We start from the raw sequence: 19852 nt of genomic DNA on the forward strand, positions 1-19852 counted from the left end.
GATTTTGAAACCAAAAGTGCCAATTTAGTTGCTACCTTTAAATGCAACGCTTAGGGTTCATATGAACAGAACTTTCAGAATCTGCTATCGGATTGGAATTATTCCGATTGATGAACATGAGTGCATGTAAACATATCTAAGTGAGATTTGTGTTGAGTAGACATGCTTATATACGGTAATATGATATATCACGATAATGAACGTGCATGGTATTGTTATAGTGGGCACTTTAAAATACCATCAATAATTATTCATTATGAATTATGTAAGAATGTATTTTAAGAATACTTGTCCATCAACCGTTTAAAATGTACCACACTGTGTGTGTTGCATCAAAGAGACATGTGCACACTCTGCAACCCCTGATACACATGTGCAGCATGCAGAAATGAGTGGAGAAGACGTGCTGAATGAAAATTCACATTCACTCTCTGACAGCAAATGGTTCTTATGGAAGGTGCTTATGGAACAGCAGAAATGCCGTTACACTGGTAACCCTGTAAACAAAGCAGCTGCGCTACTTTCCGTTTCTGAACAGTATTTAAATGTTTTAAACAGCCATTCAGGTTTTTGTATTCACAATGGTGTTTATCACAGCACCAAAAACTTAAAGACTTAATATGCCATTTATTTTCAAACTAAAACATTTTTACATTTTAATCTGGAGTCTGGACTACAACATGCCTTAGATATTGATTGAAAATGTTATGATTCATTATTATTATTATTATTGTTTGGTAACACTTTACAATAAGGCTCCATTACTTAACATTATTTGGTTCATTAGTTAACATAAAGATATATTGGAGATATTAATGTGTTGTTTAAATACAACTTGCTGGAATTTAGAATTTATTTTCCAATGAGTTGGTCAAATGGTAATGTTATTGGTTAACTGATGATGTGTTTTTTGGGGGGGGGTGTTTTCTGATCACATTATGATTTATGGCTTTGCACTGTAGCTTTGTACCAGAACCGGTACATTCAGACCCCCTGGGTCTCATAGAGAGACAAGCTGAGAAACGCAACACTTTAACCCGGAGCAACAGTGTGGGAGGCCCACTGCAGAGTCTGGACTTGATCCAAAAACCCAATCATGGCATATCCACCACAAGCCTGCCCAACAGTCTACAAGAGGTGGCGGTGAGTGAGCAACTTCCAGTTTTAATATTCTTAGTTTTTCAAGAATCATATTTATTGCTTACAGTTGTTTGATTAATTCTGTATTTTGTTGTTCAAGGACACTTTTGGTCAAAAGTGGCCCAACCCAAAACCGGTGTCTGTGCCGTATCTCAGTCCACTGGTCCTGCGCAAAGAGTTGGAGTCGCTGTTAGAGAATGAGGGGGATCAGGTATTCAACCATGACTTTACAACAACCTTTTGATGGTTCAGTAAACATGTTCCCCATGGATGTTACAATTATAAAATGTTTCCCTTTTCCATTTTAAGTCTGTGGCAAAAAGCCCCAGATCGTAGCAAACTTACACTGTTGAACCCTCTGTAAGTCTCTAGTTGTGTTGTGTGTACCAACAAGACAGAAAGCAAGAAATTAAGTCTTCAAATAACAGCTTGTTGTCTTTCCTCCATTTCCATTATCTCTCAGGTAATCTATACCCATAAGTTCCTCAGTCAGCACCCCATTATCTTCTGGAACCTGGTGTGGTATTTCCGGCGTTTAGACCTGCCCAGCATTCTGCCTGGACTCATCCTCACCTCTGAACACTGCAACAATGGAGTACAGGTACTTGACCTTCATTCACATTGAGGACTTACTGACTGCTTCAGAATGGTCTGTGGAATACCTCACAATTCACAGTGCAAATACAAAAATAAATTCTGTGGCCCTGCTTATCTATATTAGCCTGGCATGCCAGACCTACATCAAGATGTTAGGTCTGGGAACTCTCCATTGACATGCCTCAATCCGAGGGGCGGGACAAACGGGTACCTTTCAAAATCCCTCTGCACGCAATAGGATAACGCTACAACCAACCAGAGCAACGAACGGTTGTGGATGAGTGAGTCCCATGCGTTTTTCCACCAGCGGAGCTAATTGATATATTAAACTTTTGCCGTATCAGGTCGGCAAAACTCCGAACACATCTTCCTTTTTTAAGAATGACTAAAGTGACGTTCTCTTAACTCCAAGTCCTCCAGAGTCGCGGCCAAAGCCGATTGTAAAGACCGCTGCATCTTCATTGTTTTCAAGTAGCAGGGAAATCACCTATGGAAATCACGCGGAACGCCATGAACTGTGCCGTCATTGTGTTAAGCCCGCCCGCCGACTCTATACACGATGTGATTGGCCCGACCAGTTTTTGGTTTTTCCAGCTCAAAAGCCTATGGAGAGTTGCTAGACCACACTGGCTGCGAAATAATTTTCGCTGCCGCTAGGGTGCGTCTAGATTTCTAGGCTATATCTATATCTATTTATTATTACGTTATATTGTTGCATGCCTGATGCACCAAATGATTTTGGAATAATATTTCGATAATAAACTGAAACAAATTATGAATCCGCTACTCTTGACTAGTCTTGCAGTATATGACTGGCGAACGGCTTCTAGTGTAATGAACAGTTAATGACTGTGCTAAATTGGGATAGTTCACCCTAAAATAAAAATTAAGTCATAATTTACTCACCCTGGTGTTGTTCTAATGCAGTATGCTGTGCTTTCTTTTTCGGACCAAAAAATGAGACATTTAAGACATGGCAGTGAATAGTGACCAGCATCAAGCTTTAAAAAAGATGCAAAAGTATCACAGCATGGTCAGATGTTACACGTTTCATATATCATATATTCATATTCATGAGGCTCTATTAGCATGGCAGTTCTCTCCGACTCGGCGAGAAAAAGCACACAAGTTGTGAGCATCCCAAAACACACCACTGTGTTACGTTACGTTAGATACGGGGCAGTGGGCAAAATTAGTAGCCAGGCCACTTTTGTTTTGTTTTTTCATTTCGCCCACTCCTTCCGATGGCCATACCGAGTCTGCCATAAATTTAGCAGTTATTAACAATAAAACTGATGGCACTTTGTGTGAAAAGGGTCATCCTCTGTGTTAGCCGTTTAAACTACTTCTCATCGTCCACGCAGTTAGTCTAAACAGTTATTCTACACAACATGCCACCCCCGTGCTAATGGAACAGCCTACAGCGCAAATTGCAAGACAAAGGAAAAAATATAAAATCGGTTAGATTTAGTTTATGCAAATGATAATTTCTTAAGTCACAATTTAGCAAAAGGAAATTTTAAAAAGGAAACAAAATGGCAATTATCCGTTGATATAGTAACTGAAAAAAAGTCAAATGAACGCTTAGTTTAATTTTTTTATGTTTACATTTGCACTGTATGGGCTAAAAACTGAATTGTGAAGCGTTACATGGACCCAGAATGAGCCATCATATCTTTCTCATTCAGCTCTTTATGAAAATATACCTCATATTTGTTGAGTTATTTTGTGTATTTCAACCCATAATTGCTTCCTCTCTGTTTTCCTCCTGTAGCTGCCACAGACATCTCTGTCTCAGGACAGTAAGCAGGTGTATGTGCAGCTGCTGTGGGACAATGTCAACTTACATCAGGATCCCACCGAGCCCCTCTATCAGCTCTGGAGGACCTTCTGTGAGTACAGCAGGGGTGCTTTGAGAAGATTTATTTGTTCAGTATTAGCATTAACACGTTAATATTCATTGACACGTTTTTTTTTTAGGATCAACTACATTAATGTGCACATCTAAATAAACGTAATAAATATTGTAGAGAAACCTCATGAATGGATTGCCATTAAGCTACTTCATGTATGGCACTGAATGTGAGTGTCTTTGTTGTGCAGTGCAAAGAAAGGGAACTCTAAGCCCCACTGACCACCAGGAGACTCGAACTCTACTGAACAGTATTGTTCGCAGCATTCAGACGAACGATGTGTACGGCCCCATCAACATGCTCCTTAGGGAGATCAAGAAACACCCAGAAGTTAAACGCCAGAGGTTGGACCTGCATACTATATTTTGTATTAATGACTAAATTAGACAAGAAATTGTACATGGCTCAGACTGATAGGTCATTTACACACAATCTGCTAGCAATCACATTGTTTACTACATGGCACAAGGCTGACTGACCTCTGTTGCTTCTGCTGCCGGAGTTTGCTTGCTTAACATTTCAATAGTCTTATTCAGTGTTTCCTGTGAGCTGGTCCTGCATTGAGTTGATTTCCAGAGGCGTTTTACCTTTATAAGGGCAATTTATGTGACTTCCTTATAAAATGTATCTTCCAATGGGCTAGATTTTTTGGTTGCAAGAAAAATACTGTAAAAATAAATACAATATTTGCAAGAGCAAATTTAGTACTTATATGTAAGCTTTTGATGTTTAGAATGAATTCAAATAATATAGTAAATGTCAAGAATATGAACCTGTGCTTACGTTTTACTGTATACAGTACTAGCACTTATTTTAGGTTATCACACATTCAATAAATAAACTGTCCGCACACTCAAATCCTTAAAGCAAATTTAATAGACCAAGCTTTCGGTCAAAAGACCATCCTCAGGGCATACAGACAACAAATGTAACAATCAATTTAACTGTGTTCAAACACATCAGGACAATCAACAATGATTACCAACAGCTGTGAAAGCCAGGTAGGAGAGTTGTGGTCCAATAGTGGGAGTTGTAGTTCTCTTACGAGAGTATCTCTCGTACTGCGTAATATCTTACGCTATGGGGAAAACCTCTTTTCCACGAGATATTGAAGCCAAAAATTATCCTTAATTTTGAATTAATGTAAAACGCTGTGCAGCAGCATGCAGACATAGGCAGGACGGCTCGCGCGCCTATTGGCTGCCCTGCTGCAACTGCAGCAGCCTATCGAGAGAGGCGCTGCGTGACACCATGTCCAATGGGGGCATTTCGCGCCCATTTTGTCACGTCCCGCCAGAAAGGGCGTGGTCTCGCCCTATAAATATAGCTCGATAAGGCTGGTACACTGATTTTCATCTCTTCAGCGAAGCCTCTCGCATCGCTGGATCCGGAGTGAGAAGCCGCGCCGTCGACGCAAGCCTTTCAGCGGGACGAGCTTCTGGAGTCGCTGGCCTCGCCGCCTTCAACTGCCGTACCTGCTGCGCTTTCTGGCGTACTATATATCCTTTACTCTACTCTGTGTGTATGTGTGTGTGTGTGCTCGCCCCACGACTCACACTTCTATCATCTAAAAGAGCCGCGTCTTTGTAAAGATGCCATCCTCCTGTGGCTCGTGCAGAGCCACACTCAGCGACGGGGACCGCCATGTGATGTGTTTCCTGCCTGTGAGAGGATCATGCAGCTCTCGCGCTCGCCGACGGCGGCTGCCCTCACTGCGAGCGATTGCCTACGGTGACTCTGAGGACTCGCCTGGCATCCTTCAGCGAGACTGCACTTCCACCCGCTGCAGTGCCGCGCCGTAAAAAAGCGCCCTACTCAGCGGGTCCCCGAGCCTTCTCCAGCCCGTGAAAGCTCGCCGGTTCGCCTGCCAGCTTCACCAGCTTCACTTGAGTCGCTCACTGACGGACACCGGCCGCCGCGCGCCGCCGCGCGCCGCCATTAATGACGACGAGATAGCTGCATCTGTAGAGGAGACCTGATGCTCTATCCTGGCGTCGGACAGTGAGGACTGGGCGAGCTCTGTGGACCTCCCCCTTCTGTCCGCGAGTCGTCAGGGAAACGGGCCAGCATCAAGACCGCGAGCCCTAAAACCGCGGCTAGCTTTCTTTACGTTATAAGAAATCTACCCCGCCCCCCATGGGCGTGCGTCACCGGCAAAATGAGAAAAGAGTGTGTTTTAGTCCCCGCCGAGGCCGGACTAATATCCATTTCTCAAACATTTCTCAGCTCCTAGTTTGAGCGGCTGAAATGTCATTATTGCAGCAATGAGCCTGTTGTATAACACGCACACCTGCATACAAACGCCGACACACACAAAACTGTGATGACGCTCTCTTATCTGCTTGCGCTAATGTAGTTCTCCCTGTGGCTCAGGGGCGGAACCCGAAGCCTTCGCGCGAGAGACCCGTGTTCGATCCCGGCTCTCGCAGCAGATAAAAATTTAGTCTCGCCGCGGCCAGACTTCTACCGAAACTTTTCGCTCGTTCAGTTCCAGAAAATGCGACTGTTCCAGTGTATTTTGCAGTAAACAAGCTGGTACCACGGCCCGCTTGCCTGCACATAAAGGCCGTTTCCACGGCGACCCAGAAAAATCATGTAATCATTGTATTTCTGGTTTTCCGGCCACAGCTGATGGTGTTATAAGTGTAATACTGTAGAATGCTCACAGCCCGGTGTTCATTTCTACACACAAACACAGCCCGCCACGGTACAGGGCTCGCACAAATGAAATCGACGCATGTCAATTGTGCATTAAATGTAGTGAATGTGCCCACAACCCAGTGCCCACAAACACTACCACGGTTTCTGTAAAACGAAACCAACACAAGTCTTCCTAGCCTCCTAGGAAATCGATGGTGTTTCAGTCTCGCCGCGGCCAGACTTCCACTGAAATTTTTGCTCGTTTAGTTCCAGAAAATGTGACTGTTCCAGTGTATTTTGCAGTAAGCAAGCTAGTACCATGCCCGCTTGCCTGCACACAAATGCTGTTCCCACGGCGACCCAGATAAATCACATAAACGGTGTATTTTCTGGTATTCCGACAACAGCCGATGGTGTTATGAGTGTAATAAAAATGCCCACAACCCAGGGATCATTTCTAAACACAAACACAGCCCGCAAAAATGCAGGGCTCGCACAAACAAAATCGCCTCATGTCGATTGTGCACTAAATGTAGTGAATGTGCCTACGTCTCAGTGCCCACAAACACTACACACCACATGTCCCACGGGTTCTGTAAAAACGAAACCAACACGCATTCAGTCAGCTCAGGCCGACGGTGTTTTTCAGTGCAGTAAATGTGCCCGCTGTCCTGCGCCCACATTCACTCACAGAGATGTTAAGCCCCACGGGGCTCGCCCCGCTCTCTCTCCCTCAGCAAACTGCTATAAGGGTTTTGAGCGCGGCCAGGCTGCCCGCCGCGATCGGCGCGCCCCCCGCCTCACACACTGTAAACACAGTGTCTGCGTTACAGCACGCCGGAGCTCCCTTGCCGTCACTATGTCACGGCCAGAGCCCAGATCTCATTCTACCCCTAACTATTCACGCGAAAGTGTGGGCACAGCTTCCTGGGGTATCAGAATGGGTGCTGAACACTATAAAAAGAGGCTATTCGCTACAGTTCGCTCGACGTCCCCGCCGTTATACGGCGCGCGTCGAGACGACGGTGAAAAACGAAGTATCTCATCTACGAAGGCCTACGAAGGTCTCAGACCCATTTTAGATCTGCGACAGCTGAACAGAGCGCTTGTGAAGCACCAGTTCAGAATGCTTACAACCAGGAAAATCCTCGCGCAAGTTTGCCAAGAGGACTGGTTTATGTCAATAGATCTGAAAGACGCCTATTTCCAGATACAAATAGCGTCCCATCACAGGTGATTCTTGAGATTCGCCTTTGAGGGCCAGGCATATCAATACACAGTCCTGCCGTTCGGCCTGTCCCTAGCACCCCGTACATTCACGAAGTGCATGGACGCGGTTCTCGCACCCCTGAGACTCCGGGGCATGCGAGTTTTGAACTACTTGGACGATTGGCTGATTCTAGCTCGATCTCACTCAGAGCTCATAGAACACAGGGCCACATTACTCGAGCACCTCGAGAATCTGGGCCTCACAGTCAATCGGGCGAAGAGCTCACTGTCCCCCAGTCAGAAAATTTCTTTCTGGGTACAGTGCTGGACTCGCGATCCATGACAGCACGCCTGTCATCGGAGCGCGGACTAGACATTCAGCGCGTCGCGAAATCATTCCGCCACGGCTCTATAGTCCCGCTCAAAAGGTTTCAGAAAATGCTGGGCCTGATGGCCTCAGCAGCCTCTGTGCTCCAGCTGGGCCTGCTTCACATGCGCCCACTGCAGATGTGGCTGAAAGCGCGAGTTCCGCCCTGGGCACGGACCGCTGGTCTGTTTCGCCTCAGGGTCAATCTAAAGTGCGTTTTCAGCTCTGAAACCTTGGAAAGTAACCGACTGGTGTCAGTCAGGTGTGAGTCTGGGGACCGCCTCGAGTGTGCAGGTGGTGTCTACGGACGCCTCCACCTCGGGATGGGGAGCGCTGCTCAAGGGCAGACCGTTCGCTGGCCTGTGATCAGAACGGGAAAGGCTCCTTCACATAAACTGCTTGGAAATGATAGCAGTCGACAAAGCGCTACGGTGCTTCTGTCCCCAGATAAAAGGTCACCACGTCCTGGTCCGGTCGGACAACATGTCAGTGGTGGCACACATAAATCGCCAGGGCGGCGTCAGGTCCCGAAACCTTTACAGGTTAACGGAACGCCTTCTGGTCTGGGCTCAGCACAACCTGCTCTCGCTGAGAGCAGCGCATGTGCCTGGTCACCTGAATGTGGGACCAGACAGACTGTCCAGAAACAATGTCCCAGCAGGGGAATGGTCGCTGCACCCGCAAGACGATCCAACTGCTGCACTGTAAAACCTGATGAGTTAGTTCAACTCAAACCGTTTGAGGAAACCGATTGCCTTAAATCATTTAAGTTTATTAACTCAAACAATTTAAGCTTAAAAAAATATTTGATTTGTGTTCAAGTAACTCAATAACTTATTGTTAAGATAACTTGGGTAAATAAAGTTAATAGTACTAATTCCATTCAGTTAATATAACTTAAATCTATGAAGTACACTGTAAACCCAAATAAGTTGGCAGAACTCAAAAAATACTTTTATTAGTATAAACTTAGTTAGCTTTAAAAAGCTAATCTGCTAACACAGTAAATGCTAACATATTAGCAATAGTATGTTATACAGAAACACTTGCTGTATGAGCACAGCAATATAAATGGAGTTTTTGCTCTCAAATCAAGCTGCATGCACCACTTGTCACCATGATGGTAACTATCCTAAAGCCAACATTAACAGAAATTCTTCTAAATTAGCATAACAAAACATGAATCACTACTAAATCTCACACATAACATTAATCTTACACACAAAAAAACATTATATTACACTTAATTTTAGCATTTACTCTCCCTTTCGAGTGCCATCGCCAAAGCATGCTGGGAAATAGACATCCCAGCTGTTTCAGTTAAACTTAAGTTCGTCTAAATTAAAATAAATAATTTCATAAAACTCAAAACAATGAAACAGTTCAGTTTACTTAAAATATATCAGTTCAGTGAACTTGAAAGAAAAAGAAAGTGCTAAATACTCATAAAAGTTAATTTGACTGAACTAATTTGTTTAATTTAAGTTTGTCCTACTCAAACCAATTAATTATTTTGAGCATTAGGGTTTACAGTGTGTGGAAAACGTTCGGCAGAGCGAAGGTGGACCTGTTCGCGTCCCACGAAAACGCTCACTGTCCGAAATATTTCTCCAAGAGCAAGGACGCGCTGGCCCACGTCTGGCCTCGCTGTCCCCTCTATGCTTTTCCCCCCGTCTCGCTCCTGCCTCAAGTGCTGGAACGAATCAGGGAAAACGGATGCCCAGTGCTGCTTGTGGCTCCGCTCTGGACAAACCAGACTTGGTTCCCAGTCCTGATGCGGCTGACCAGCACTGCCCCGTGGCCAATACCGTTGAGGAAAGACCTCCTCTCTCAGGCCAAGGGCTCGATTTGGCATCCTCGCCCGCAACTATGGTCCCTACATGCATGCGCCATCAACGGGTACCCGCTAACCTCCTGGAGGGAGTGTTAAACAAGATCACGCAGGCGAGAGCCCCGTCTACTAGACGGCTCTACTCCTCGAAGTGGTCTGTGTTCTCTGCCTGGTGTCAAGCTCAGGGCTTTTCACCCGTAGACTGCGGGGTCACAGAAGTACTCTCCTTCCTTCAAGAGCTGCTGGATAAGGGCAGGACCCCATCCACGCTCAAAGTGTACGTGGCGGCCATAGCAACGTTTACAAAACCTGTGTCTGGCCAGTCACTGGGGAAAAACGACCTAGTCGTGCGATTCCTTAAGGGAGCTCGGAGGCTGAACCCTCCCAGACCTCCTTCAGTCCCGGTGTAGGACCTTTCTACGGTTTTGGAAGCCATGAAAGGTGCCCCGTTCGAGCCAATCCATTTGTCAGACATGAAGCATCTGTCTTTCAAAACGGTGTTTCTTTTGGCTCTCGCTTCAGTGAAGCGCATAGGGGACTTACAAGCGCTTTCAGTAAGCGCGTCATGTATGGAGTTTGGGCCTAATGACTCAAAAGTCATACTCTAACCAAGGCACGGGTACGTGCCCAAATCCCTCAACACACCGTTCAGGGCCCAGGTTATTTCCCTGTGCGCTCTCTCGGTTCATGATGAGGAGGAGGATGCGAGTCTCCTTTGCCCTGTCAGGGCACTGAGAGCTTATGTGTCCCGCTCGTCTGTCTTCAGACAGACCGAGCAGCTCTTCGTTTTGTTTGGCGGACGCTCCAAGGGACTGGCCGCATCAAAACAGAGCCTATCCAGGTGGATAGTTGACGCCATAGCACTGGCTTACACTTCTAAGGGCCTGCAGTGTCCTTTGGGTGTCAGAGCGCACTCCACGAGAGGCGTGGCCTCGTCGTGGGCGTGGTATAGTGGGGTTACCTTGCAAGATATCTGTACGGCCGCGGGCTGGGCCTCGCCGTCTACATTTATAAGGTTTTATAACCTAGAGGTTCCCGCCTTACAAGCCAAGCTTCTGTCGGTATAGAATTCAGTGCTATCTGCCCCGTTGTACCGATCCAGATGCTGAGTTTTGCTTGTGCATCGCTCACTGAGCGATAAAACAGCTCCATGGGTGTTGAATAACCCGTACTGTTACCCAGTTCAGGCTGAACACGTTCACCCTGTCTGTGTGAAACACTGTTAACATAACTAGCTCCTGTAGGATGCTATTTCATGGGGAATGATGCTTGCAGCCTCTCTTCTCCGACTCTCTGTGAGTCTATGGTGATTATGCACTACATGAGACCCGGGCTACTGCCCTTGGGACTTTGGTGTCGGATCCCAGTACGCACGGCGTCTTGCATTGTGTTCCCCATAGCGTAAGATATTACGCAGTACGAGAGATACTCTTGTAAGAGAACGTACTCGGTTACTAACGTAACCTCGGTTCTCTCTAGAGAGGGAACGAGTACTGCGTATCTTGCCGTGCATACACAGGTCTGGTTCGCTTCGGCGATGAAAACCAGTGTACCAGCCTTATCGAGCTATATTTATAGGGCGAGACCACGCCCTTTCTGGCGGGACGTGACGAAATGGGCGCGAAATGCCCCCATTGGATATGGTGTCACGCAGCGCCTCTCTCGATAGGCTGCTGCTGTTGCAGAAGGGCAGCCAATAGGCGCGCGAGCCGTCCTGCCTATGTCTGCATGCTGCTGCACAGCGTTTTACATTAATTCAAAATTAAGGATAATTTTTGGCTTCAATATCTCGTGGAAAAGAGGTTTTCCCCATAGCGTAAGATATTACGCAGTACTCGTTCCCTCTCTAGAGAGAACCGAGGTTACGTTAGTAACCGAGTACGTTTTTCTTAAACCTACCAAATATACTGAGTTTATCTAGGTAATTTACACATTTACTCCCCATAGTGAAAATCCCCAATACAAGAAACAAACATAAGTACACATATACAAAAATTATACAAAAATACAGGCGCATATATATATATATATATATATATATATATATATATATATATATATATATATATATATATATATATATACATACACTACCGTTCAAAAGTTTGGGGTCAGTGAGAATTTTATTTTTATTTTTTGGAGGAAAGAAATCAATACTTTTATTTATCAAGGAATAATTAATTTGATCGAAAGTGACAGTAAAGACATTTATAATGTTACAAAAGTCTTTTGAACTTCCTATTCATCAAAGAATCCAAAAAAAAAAAAAAAACTGTACAACTGACAGACCAACAACTGTTTCAACATTGATAATAATAATAAATGTTTCTTGAGCATCAAATCCTCATATTATACTGATTTGTGAAGGATCATTTGACACTGAAGACACTGACACTGGTGATGCTGAAAATTCAGCTTTGATCACAGGAATAAATTACACTTTACTATATATTCACACAGAAAACAGCTGATTTACACTGGAATAATATTTAATACTATAACTGATTTTTGTTGTATTTTTAATCAAATAAGCGCAGCCATGGTTAGCAGAAGAGAATTCTTTTAAAAGTATTTAAAATCGTACCGACCCCAAACTTTTGAACCGTGGTGTACATACTTGCTGCATAAGTGCATGGAGACTGCAAGAACATCAGTAAAACCTTCATAAACTGCAGTATTCAAGACTATTAAAACAGATCACACATTAAAACAGGTGTGCATTATTATTTATATAATTTATTTTATTACCCTTCCCATAAAATAAAAATGATAAAGGTTATTACTTTGCATAGGAGCATTAAGAGTGGTAGCCTAGTTTTCTAATACATGCATTTTAAAACGCTATTCATTTCAATAACACGTACTTTATTTGTCCTTTTTTAACACATCTATTCCCCTACACCAGTGGTTCCCAATCCTGGTCCTGGAGTAACCCCCAGCACTGCACTTTTTAGAAGTCTCCCTATCAAACACACCTGATTCAACTCACCAGCCCGTTAGTTAAGACTCCAAGACCTCAAAAATTGGTGCTTCTCTATCGGAAGGATAGTAAGCCTGTATATCTCAACTGTCCACGCCATCAAGCTCCATCGAAGGATGTCTCAATTTGAAGAATTATCATTTGGCTTATTTTGAAGGATGCATCAAGTGTATCCTTCACGTCTTCCAATCACCCAAACATTCCAATTCACAAAAATAGATATCTGAAAATGAATTGGCACTGAGCTTGTCCAATTTCACTACGTAATGCAAGACAAAAAATTATTTTGGAGATGATGGCATAATGTTTTCGTTTGTTTTGTTTTCAATTAATCACATAAAACCAACCACTGAGAGACCACAGAAGGTTGTTATTACCTGTACTGCATTAATTGAAAGGCAGTTAATATAAAGCTTTTTAATACAAAGTATTTTTCAAAATATAATTGTAATAGTATTTTCGTCCCGTGACAACGTGGGTGTCTCGTTCTAGTGTTTATTTCTGAGGGAAACTAGCCTACAAACCTCCGAATGACTGGACTAGGAAAGACGCAGCCTCACTAGGATGCAGCCTTCCTTTTGAGAAGCACCCTATTTGTGTTAGAACCCTGCATTATACTGAGAACTGCACAGGACATGCCAAAAATAAATATATTGTGTCTGTCAGTGAGCACTTTTTATTAATTCTGGGGCACTTTTTTAGGTAAATTGTGAGCAAGTTGTATTAATTCGTTTCCATTATGTAACTAGGACTACAACAAAGGATCAAAAAGTAAAATGTGGCCACAATGTAACTAAAAGATTTTACCATGAAAATTAGACATTTTAAGTTTTTCATTGAAGTCTAAGGATAGTTATATTTCTTAATTAATGCAAATTTGCATATAGAGTTCAGTGTTGTATTCCCTGTATGATTTGATGCAATGAAGAATACATAATCTTAACGGGCTAGCAATGTACAGTAAAAAGTAAGCACATTCAAGCATTGCCATCAGTTTGTTGTAACAGTAGTCAAAGAGCGGGAGTTTTTTACGCATTTCTATGATAATCACTCTTCTGCAACCGCAATAACAGCAGTAGTTTGCATAGTTGATCTAGTCCACCAAGACAAAATACATTAACATTGTCATATCCAATAACATGCTAAAACTATCCCTAGAGTTTTCACGGCTGAATATGCAGCTTAATAAGAACCCTGTTGTTTGTGATCACCAAGGTCTAACTCATTTGCAATAATTTTGTTATATACAAGTGTATGAGTACCTTGTGTTCTAATGTACTCTTCTCTTTATGTCCAGGAGTATCTATAGGGAAATTGTGTTTCTGTCACTTGTTGCCTTAGGAAAGGAGAACATTGATATTGGTAAGTAAATGCTGGTCTTTAATTTCACATGAAAGTGATTTCATTACAGTCATCAAATTAATTTAATAAGTGCTTATTAATCTCACAAAACTGTCAAGAGCATGCCAAAAGAAAGATAAAAGTTGTATTTACATAAAGAACATGAAATAGATTCATTGAGATGCAATATTTTGCATTGAAACTGAATTTGTTTTTAAGACTGCAAATAAATCTCATTCTCATTAATGTAATGTGAAAACAATTAGAAATTAATGAATAAAATATTTTTTTATAAAGTACATTAAGTATTTATATCTCGTTATTATTAGTTACTGGACTAAATTTAATTTTTACTGATTATGATTTTTTAAAAATCAAGATGATTTTCATTACTGAAAATAAGATTGATTTCTGCATTAGATTGAGAATATTTAGGGAAATTGTGCTTAATTGTCAAAAAGCTGTCACATTAAAAAAGAAAAAATCTTAATGTTTTTCAAATCTTCTGTCAAATATAATTTCCTATAGAACTCATATCCTTGAATTCTATGAGATTCACTTCTTAACTATCTTTTTTTAACTTTGTTTTTCCCTCACAGAAGCCTTTAATCGTGAATACCGTCTTGCATACAATGAGCTCAGCGCAGAACAGCTTAAAGTCCTATCCCCCATTGACAGACCACCTAGCAACGGTGTGCAGTGGTGCCTCAAGTGCTTCGGAGCCCCGTTCATCTGATCTGCTCCTCCTACCCACAGTGACTGTAAAAGCCCTAAGTCAGGGACAGGATTGTACAGTAATTTCCTTCATTTGCACCATCACCTGAAATGGTACTTTTTTATCATCTACCAGAATAAAAACAAATTTGGCTTCTTTGCTCTGAAATTCCTGAGAGTGTCGTGGCACCAGCCGCACAGCGGGTAGACACTGCATTTTACTGTCGATCTTCAGATGCCTCTTGTGTGTGAGCCCTTTTCAAAACGCAGTGGAAGTAAATGAAAGACTGAACAATCTTCTTACTGTAAGATGTCTCTCTACACTGCCTTTGACTCTAGCTTCTCTCTTCAGCCGACCTGTGGAAGGATTCTGTGGATATGGGGAGAGCATTCTGGAGAGGTGTCAGTGACAATGGTCTTATTTGATGTGCGCTTTCAGAGATAGTTGCTTTATCGTTATCCGTTGTCGCCATGTGTTTTTATATATATATATATTTCTATATTGGGATATTTGAACTCTGTTGCCTTTCTCAAAGTGAGTGATCTTTGGCTAGATTTCTGTGGAGTCTTAAACACAGAGCCCTTCGACGTTAATGTAGACTTTCAGTGTTCAAGGTGAGAGTGTGTTCATTAGATAGACCACACCTTAAAGTTGTATAATGTCAGAGAGGACAATCAGATGAATTCCAGAACATTCCAGAAAGCATCTCTAATGTCTTAAACAGAGGCTAGAATCAATATGAATGATGGAAAAGTGATAAACTTGATTTGTTTCTTAGAAATACATACTTTAGACCTAAATGTAGGATAATGATCGATTGTGGAAAATATCGTGAAATACATCCGGAATGGAGGAGACGATTTATGAAGTAACTCTTTATTAATGCATTCACACACACACATACACATGGTTTGTTTAATACACATGCTTTGATTAAAAGACATATAAGATATTTCCATCATCTGTATTAAGAAATGACTCTTTACCACAGAATAGAAAATGTCCATAGCAAACAACAAGAATATATATCAAAATATTTTTTTTATACTTGTTTTTTAATCTGCTAGATGACTTTAGTTATGGCAAAGAAGTGTCCATTCATTTTATTGAAATCTTTTTTTCTGGTCCCAATGTACAAGCGAATCCAAAGGATGTAAAAATCTTCAAGTCACTGGCATTAACAAATTATTCAGTGAAATCGAAATAGTTATTGTGCCTTGTTATCAAGTCAAAGAAGGACTTGTGGATTTGTAAAAATTTAAGATTAATTTACTACTAATAAATTAACATGAGCAAATGGTCTGCCTTTATCATTTTAATTTATATACTGACTCTTCTTTCATTGAATATGTATGTATTTTTTAAGTGTAAATGAAACATCATCCCAATGTTTGTGGAACAAGTTAGGAGCAAAAGAAGTATGTTAAATTTCTATTGTCTTATCATTGTCAAGGAATGTTATTGAATTTGATGCATAACGGGACTCTTTTTGGCTTCATCATTGTTTTCCCAAATTACAAAACCTATAGAACAACAAAGCATACACGTCCATAATAGTAACCCCTAATATATATATTAATAGTATATATCAAGAAGTATTTTTTGTGAGAAGAGAAAGTTTGACGTATGATAATATAGGAGTTGTTTTTATTACTCGGCGGATATATTGTGCAGGCTTATTATCTCATTATTAGTCTTGTATGCGCAACGAATGGCCACATAAAATAAGGAAAACTCTGATGCACCAAACTGTTTTATGAATTATTGAATATAATTACTGAATTATAATCACCTGTAACTGTATCATTTTATCTGCTCAGCTGACTCACCCACAACGGCAGTCTCATAGTGCATTAAGTCTTATGTTATGTACGCATGGCCTTGATTTGGCCGACTGGAAAATCCCAAATTAAACAACAATAGCTGGTTTTCCATCCAAACGTGAAGCGAATCTTTTCAAAGTTTACTCTTTTTTTTCTCAAAATTTGGCATTTCCATCACTCGTTTCTGATGCGATACTTCAAAATGCACATAAAAAACAGGGTGAATGAAACATAGCTTATGATGAGCTTTAAAGTTGACATTAAATTAAAATTCACCCTATCTATTTTCTAAATAATTATTAATCCATGCATATGTTCAGTTAAAAAAAAGGGTTTCTCCAATAATTTAGTCTGCTTCAAGTCAAGTCATCTTCACTTATATAGCGCTTTTAACAATATAGATTGTTTCAAAGCATCTTTACATTAATAATAGGAAATTAAAATAACAGAGATTGTTTTGGCTTTACAGCAGCTCTAGAATAAAGTTATTGTCCAGCTAAAGTTAGTTTTTGATTGATTCACTTCCATTGCAAAGATCATTAGTTATTAACTCGTATGCTTACACGACACCGTTTTAACTGAAAACAGAACACTTTTAATGTGTTCTGGCCGTTCATTTGCACGACAACATTGTTTGGTGGCTTGAGAATGCAAACTTTGAAATAGGTTCCAAGAGAGCATACCTCTCCCCTGCAAGCTCACAATTCATCTGCCTCCACTTTTGAGTGTAATGCCCATATCTCAAAATCAATCCACAACTGATGCATAGAACCAAGCCTACATTTTTTTTCTTTTTCGATAATCTTCCATTCAAAGTTGCGAATTTAATGTATGCGCAAAATGGGAATAGCGCATAACATATTAGTGAATACATTTTTCATCCAGTGAGTCGAATAGAACAAAATCGTCACTTCCTGATAAACTGGCTAAGAAAAGTAGGAGAAGGCACTGTAGGCTATATAATAAATTTCGTATAAAGGATCGTCCGTGGGTAAGTCCCCAAAGTCACATAATTTATTTATTTTTGATGTGCATCGAGGAATTTAAAGGCACCATAGGCTACATGTGTAGAATTAGCTTGAATTAGCATGTGTACAATAAAGATGATAACGCAGACAAAAGCAATTATTGTACTGTTGTGATGATTGTAAAATGAGTACTGTGGTTCTCACCCGAGGCACCAATATATGTTTTGGGTTTTGGTCACACATCACCAAAGACGTCCTTCTTTAATTACGGGGTACCAGCTAAGAAGTTTTCACTTTAACAGTACATTACAATCAACCAGGATTGTTTGAATAAATAAAAATTATTTAAACAGGAGTTTGTCAGCAATCCAATCTGAAGGATTTGGGAGATATTGGATAACCTGTAGAGCTTCTAACTCTATTATCAACACAAGGAAGTCACAAGTATAATATTTTGTTATACTTATAATGCATCTAACAAATGAAATATTATTATTGTTATTGTTGCTGACATCTAATGTAATTTGGAAAATCATATAGGCTACTCTTTGTGATGATGCCAAGGTCTCTGGAGAGAGGTTTGATCAAGTGATATTTACATTTCTATGTGATAGAGTGAGCAGTCTGGTGGTGGTGTCTTACAATACAGTGGCAAAAGGAGCCAGAATCCATTTCAACAGCATCATCTCTAGCACCAAAAGGGTCCTAGAATCTGGAAGGTACCATGCAGTGAAGGTTTACTCACTGGAGCTTAACCTTGTTGCAAATGTGTCTGTACTCAAAATTTGTTTAATTACATGGTAAATTATTACTTAAATACAGCTTAATCTAATCATGTTTGTTGGATGTAACCAAACTGTTTCTATTAGAATTAAACCAATCAGTGCAATTTTCCTCTGACCCAAACTTGGCTATATTACGTCCTTAGGTGTATATTATATTAGCTATGTTAAATGTACTTAATGTAATTTTTTCCTACATTAACATACCTTCACCAATATGCAGTTATAGCATGTAAACCAAAAAAGCGAAGGCAAGCATTTTGTTTCATTAATTTCTTAAATGTAACAACTGCACTTTACACATGTAGGCTAAATATAACAATAACGTTCAACTTCCAGCAGATGGACACAGAGGAAAAGGTAAGTGTTCTACATTTATTCATAATTTTTGCCCATGTAACATGTCACTTAAGATGAGTAGTGTGTATACAGTTGTGGTCAGAATGAATGGCACCCCCGGTAAATATGATTTTTTTAAAAAGGCTGTAAAAAAATAAATCTGCATTGTTTATCCTTTTGATCTTTAATTAAAAAAAATTAGCAAAAATCTAACCTTTCATTGAAGTAAAATAATTGAAAGTGGGGGGTAAATCACATTATGAAATAAATGCTTTTCTCCAAAACACGCTGGCCATAAATGCTTTTCTCCAAGACACGCTGGCCATAATTATTGGCTCCCTGTTATGCAATACTTTTTGCAACCTCCTTTTGCCAAGATAACAGCTCTGAGTCTTCTCCTATAATGCCTGATGAGTTTGGAGAACAACTGACAAGAGATCAGAGACCATTCCTCCATACAGAATCTCTCCAGATCCTTCATATTCCCAGATCCATATTGGTGCTTCACTGCTTCTTCTCTTCAGTTCAGCCCACTCATTTACTATAGGGATTAGGTCAGGGAACTGGGACGGTCATGGGAGAAAAAAATAGGCCCACAACATATAAGATCCAGCAGTATATTTAACCGTAGGCATGGGGTACTTTTTATCCCTGTTTGCACCAAACACATCTGGTGGGTTTGCTGCCAAAAAGCCCTTTTTTTGTTTCATCTGACCATAGAATCCAGTTCCCTTTTGAAGTGATGGATAATTAAGGGAATTTGGCCTTTGTGTTTCCTCATATTTAAACTCCTGTGAAACAAGAAGTCATAGCTAGACAATTTCATGTTCCTAGTCACCCTGGTGTGCTATAAAAAGGTCAATATTAATGGGAATATACCTCAGAGATAATTTACTCATAAAAGATTCTAGGGGTGCCAATAATTGTGGCCAACGTGTTTTGGAGAAAAACATTTAACCACCGCAGTCTCTAAGGTAAAGTCGTGATCAGGTAATATCTCCTGACATTCAGAAGTCCATACCATTTCTGTGGCTTGTCTTTCCAAGTAAGGTCTGTTAGCACTGAACCTCAGCTGTAAAAGTTAGGCATAAAATGTCTGTACCAGCCAAGCAAGCCAAGAAAGGATCTCACCCTCTTTTTTGTTGTTGGTAGAGGACAAGTGTGCACTGCATCAAATTTGTTGACTTGCTGTTTTGTGATGCCTCCT

General features: G+C 41.1%; 1 protein-coding gene across 3 annotated transcripts in view; it reads left to right on the top strand.

Moving 5' to 3' along the window:
- dennd4c (DENN/MADD domain containing 4C) overlaps positions 1–15354 on the top strand; it is a 127556-nt gene extending 112202 nt beyond the window's left edge. For all 3 annotated transcript variants that reach the window (XM_056242336.1, XM_056242333.1, XM_056242335.1), the window contains 7 exons: positions 963–1143; positions 1241–1351; positions 1604–1741; positions 3512–3629; positions 3841–3994; positions 13975–14039; positions 14618–15354. In XM_056242336.1, the coding sequence (XP_056098311.1) occupies positions 963–1143; positions 1241–1351; positions 1604–1741; positions 3512–3629; positions 3841–3994; positions 13975–14039; positions 14618–14754 (904 nt within the window). In that variant the 3' untranslated portion in view covers positions 14755–15354. The remainder of the gene's footprint in view (positions 1–962; positions 1144–1240; positions 1352–1603; positions 1742–3511; positions 3630–3840; positions 3995–13974; positions 14040–14617) is intronic.
- The last annotated feature ends 4498 nt before the right edge of the window (positions 15355–19852 follow it).

Source organism: Rhinichthys klamathensis, unplaced genomic scaffold (assembly GCF_029890125.1).
Source record: "Rhinichthys klamathensis goyatoka isolate OS25496 unplaced genomic scaffold, OSU_Roscu_1.1 h1tg000722l_1, whole genome shotgun sequence".
In the NCBI taxonomy this organism is placed as follows: Eukaryota; Metazoa; Chordata; class Actinopteri; order Cypriniformes; family Leuciscidae; genus Rhinichthys; species Rhinichthys klamathensis.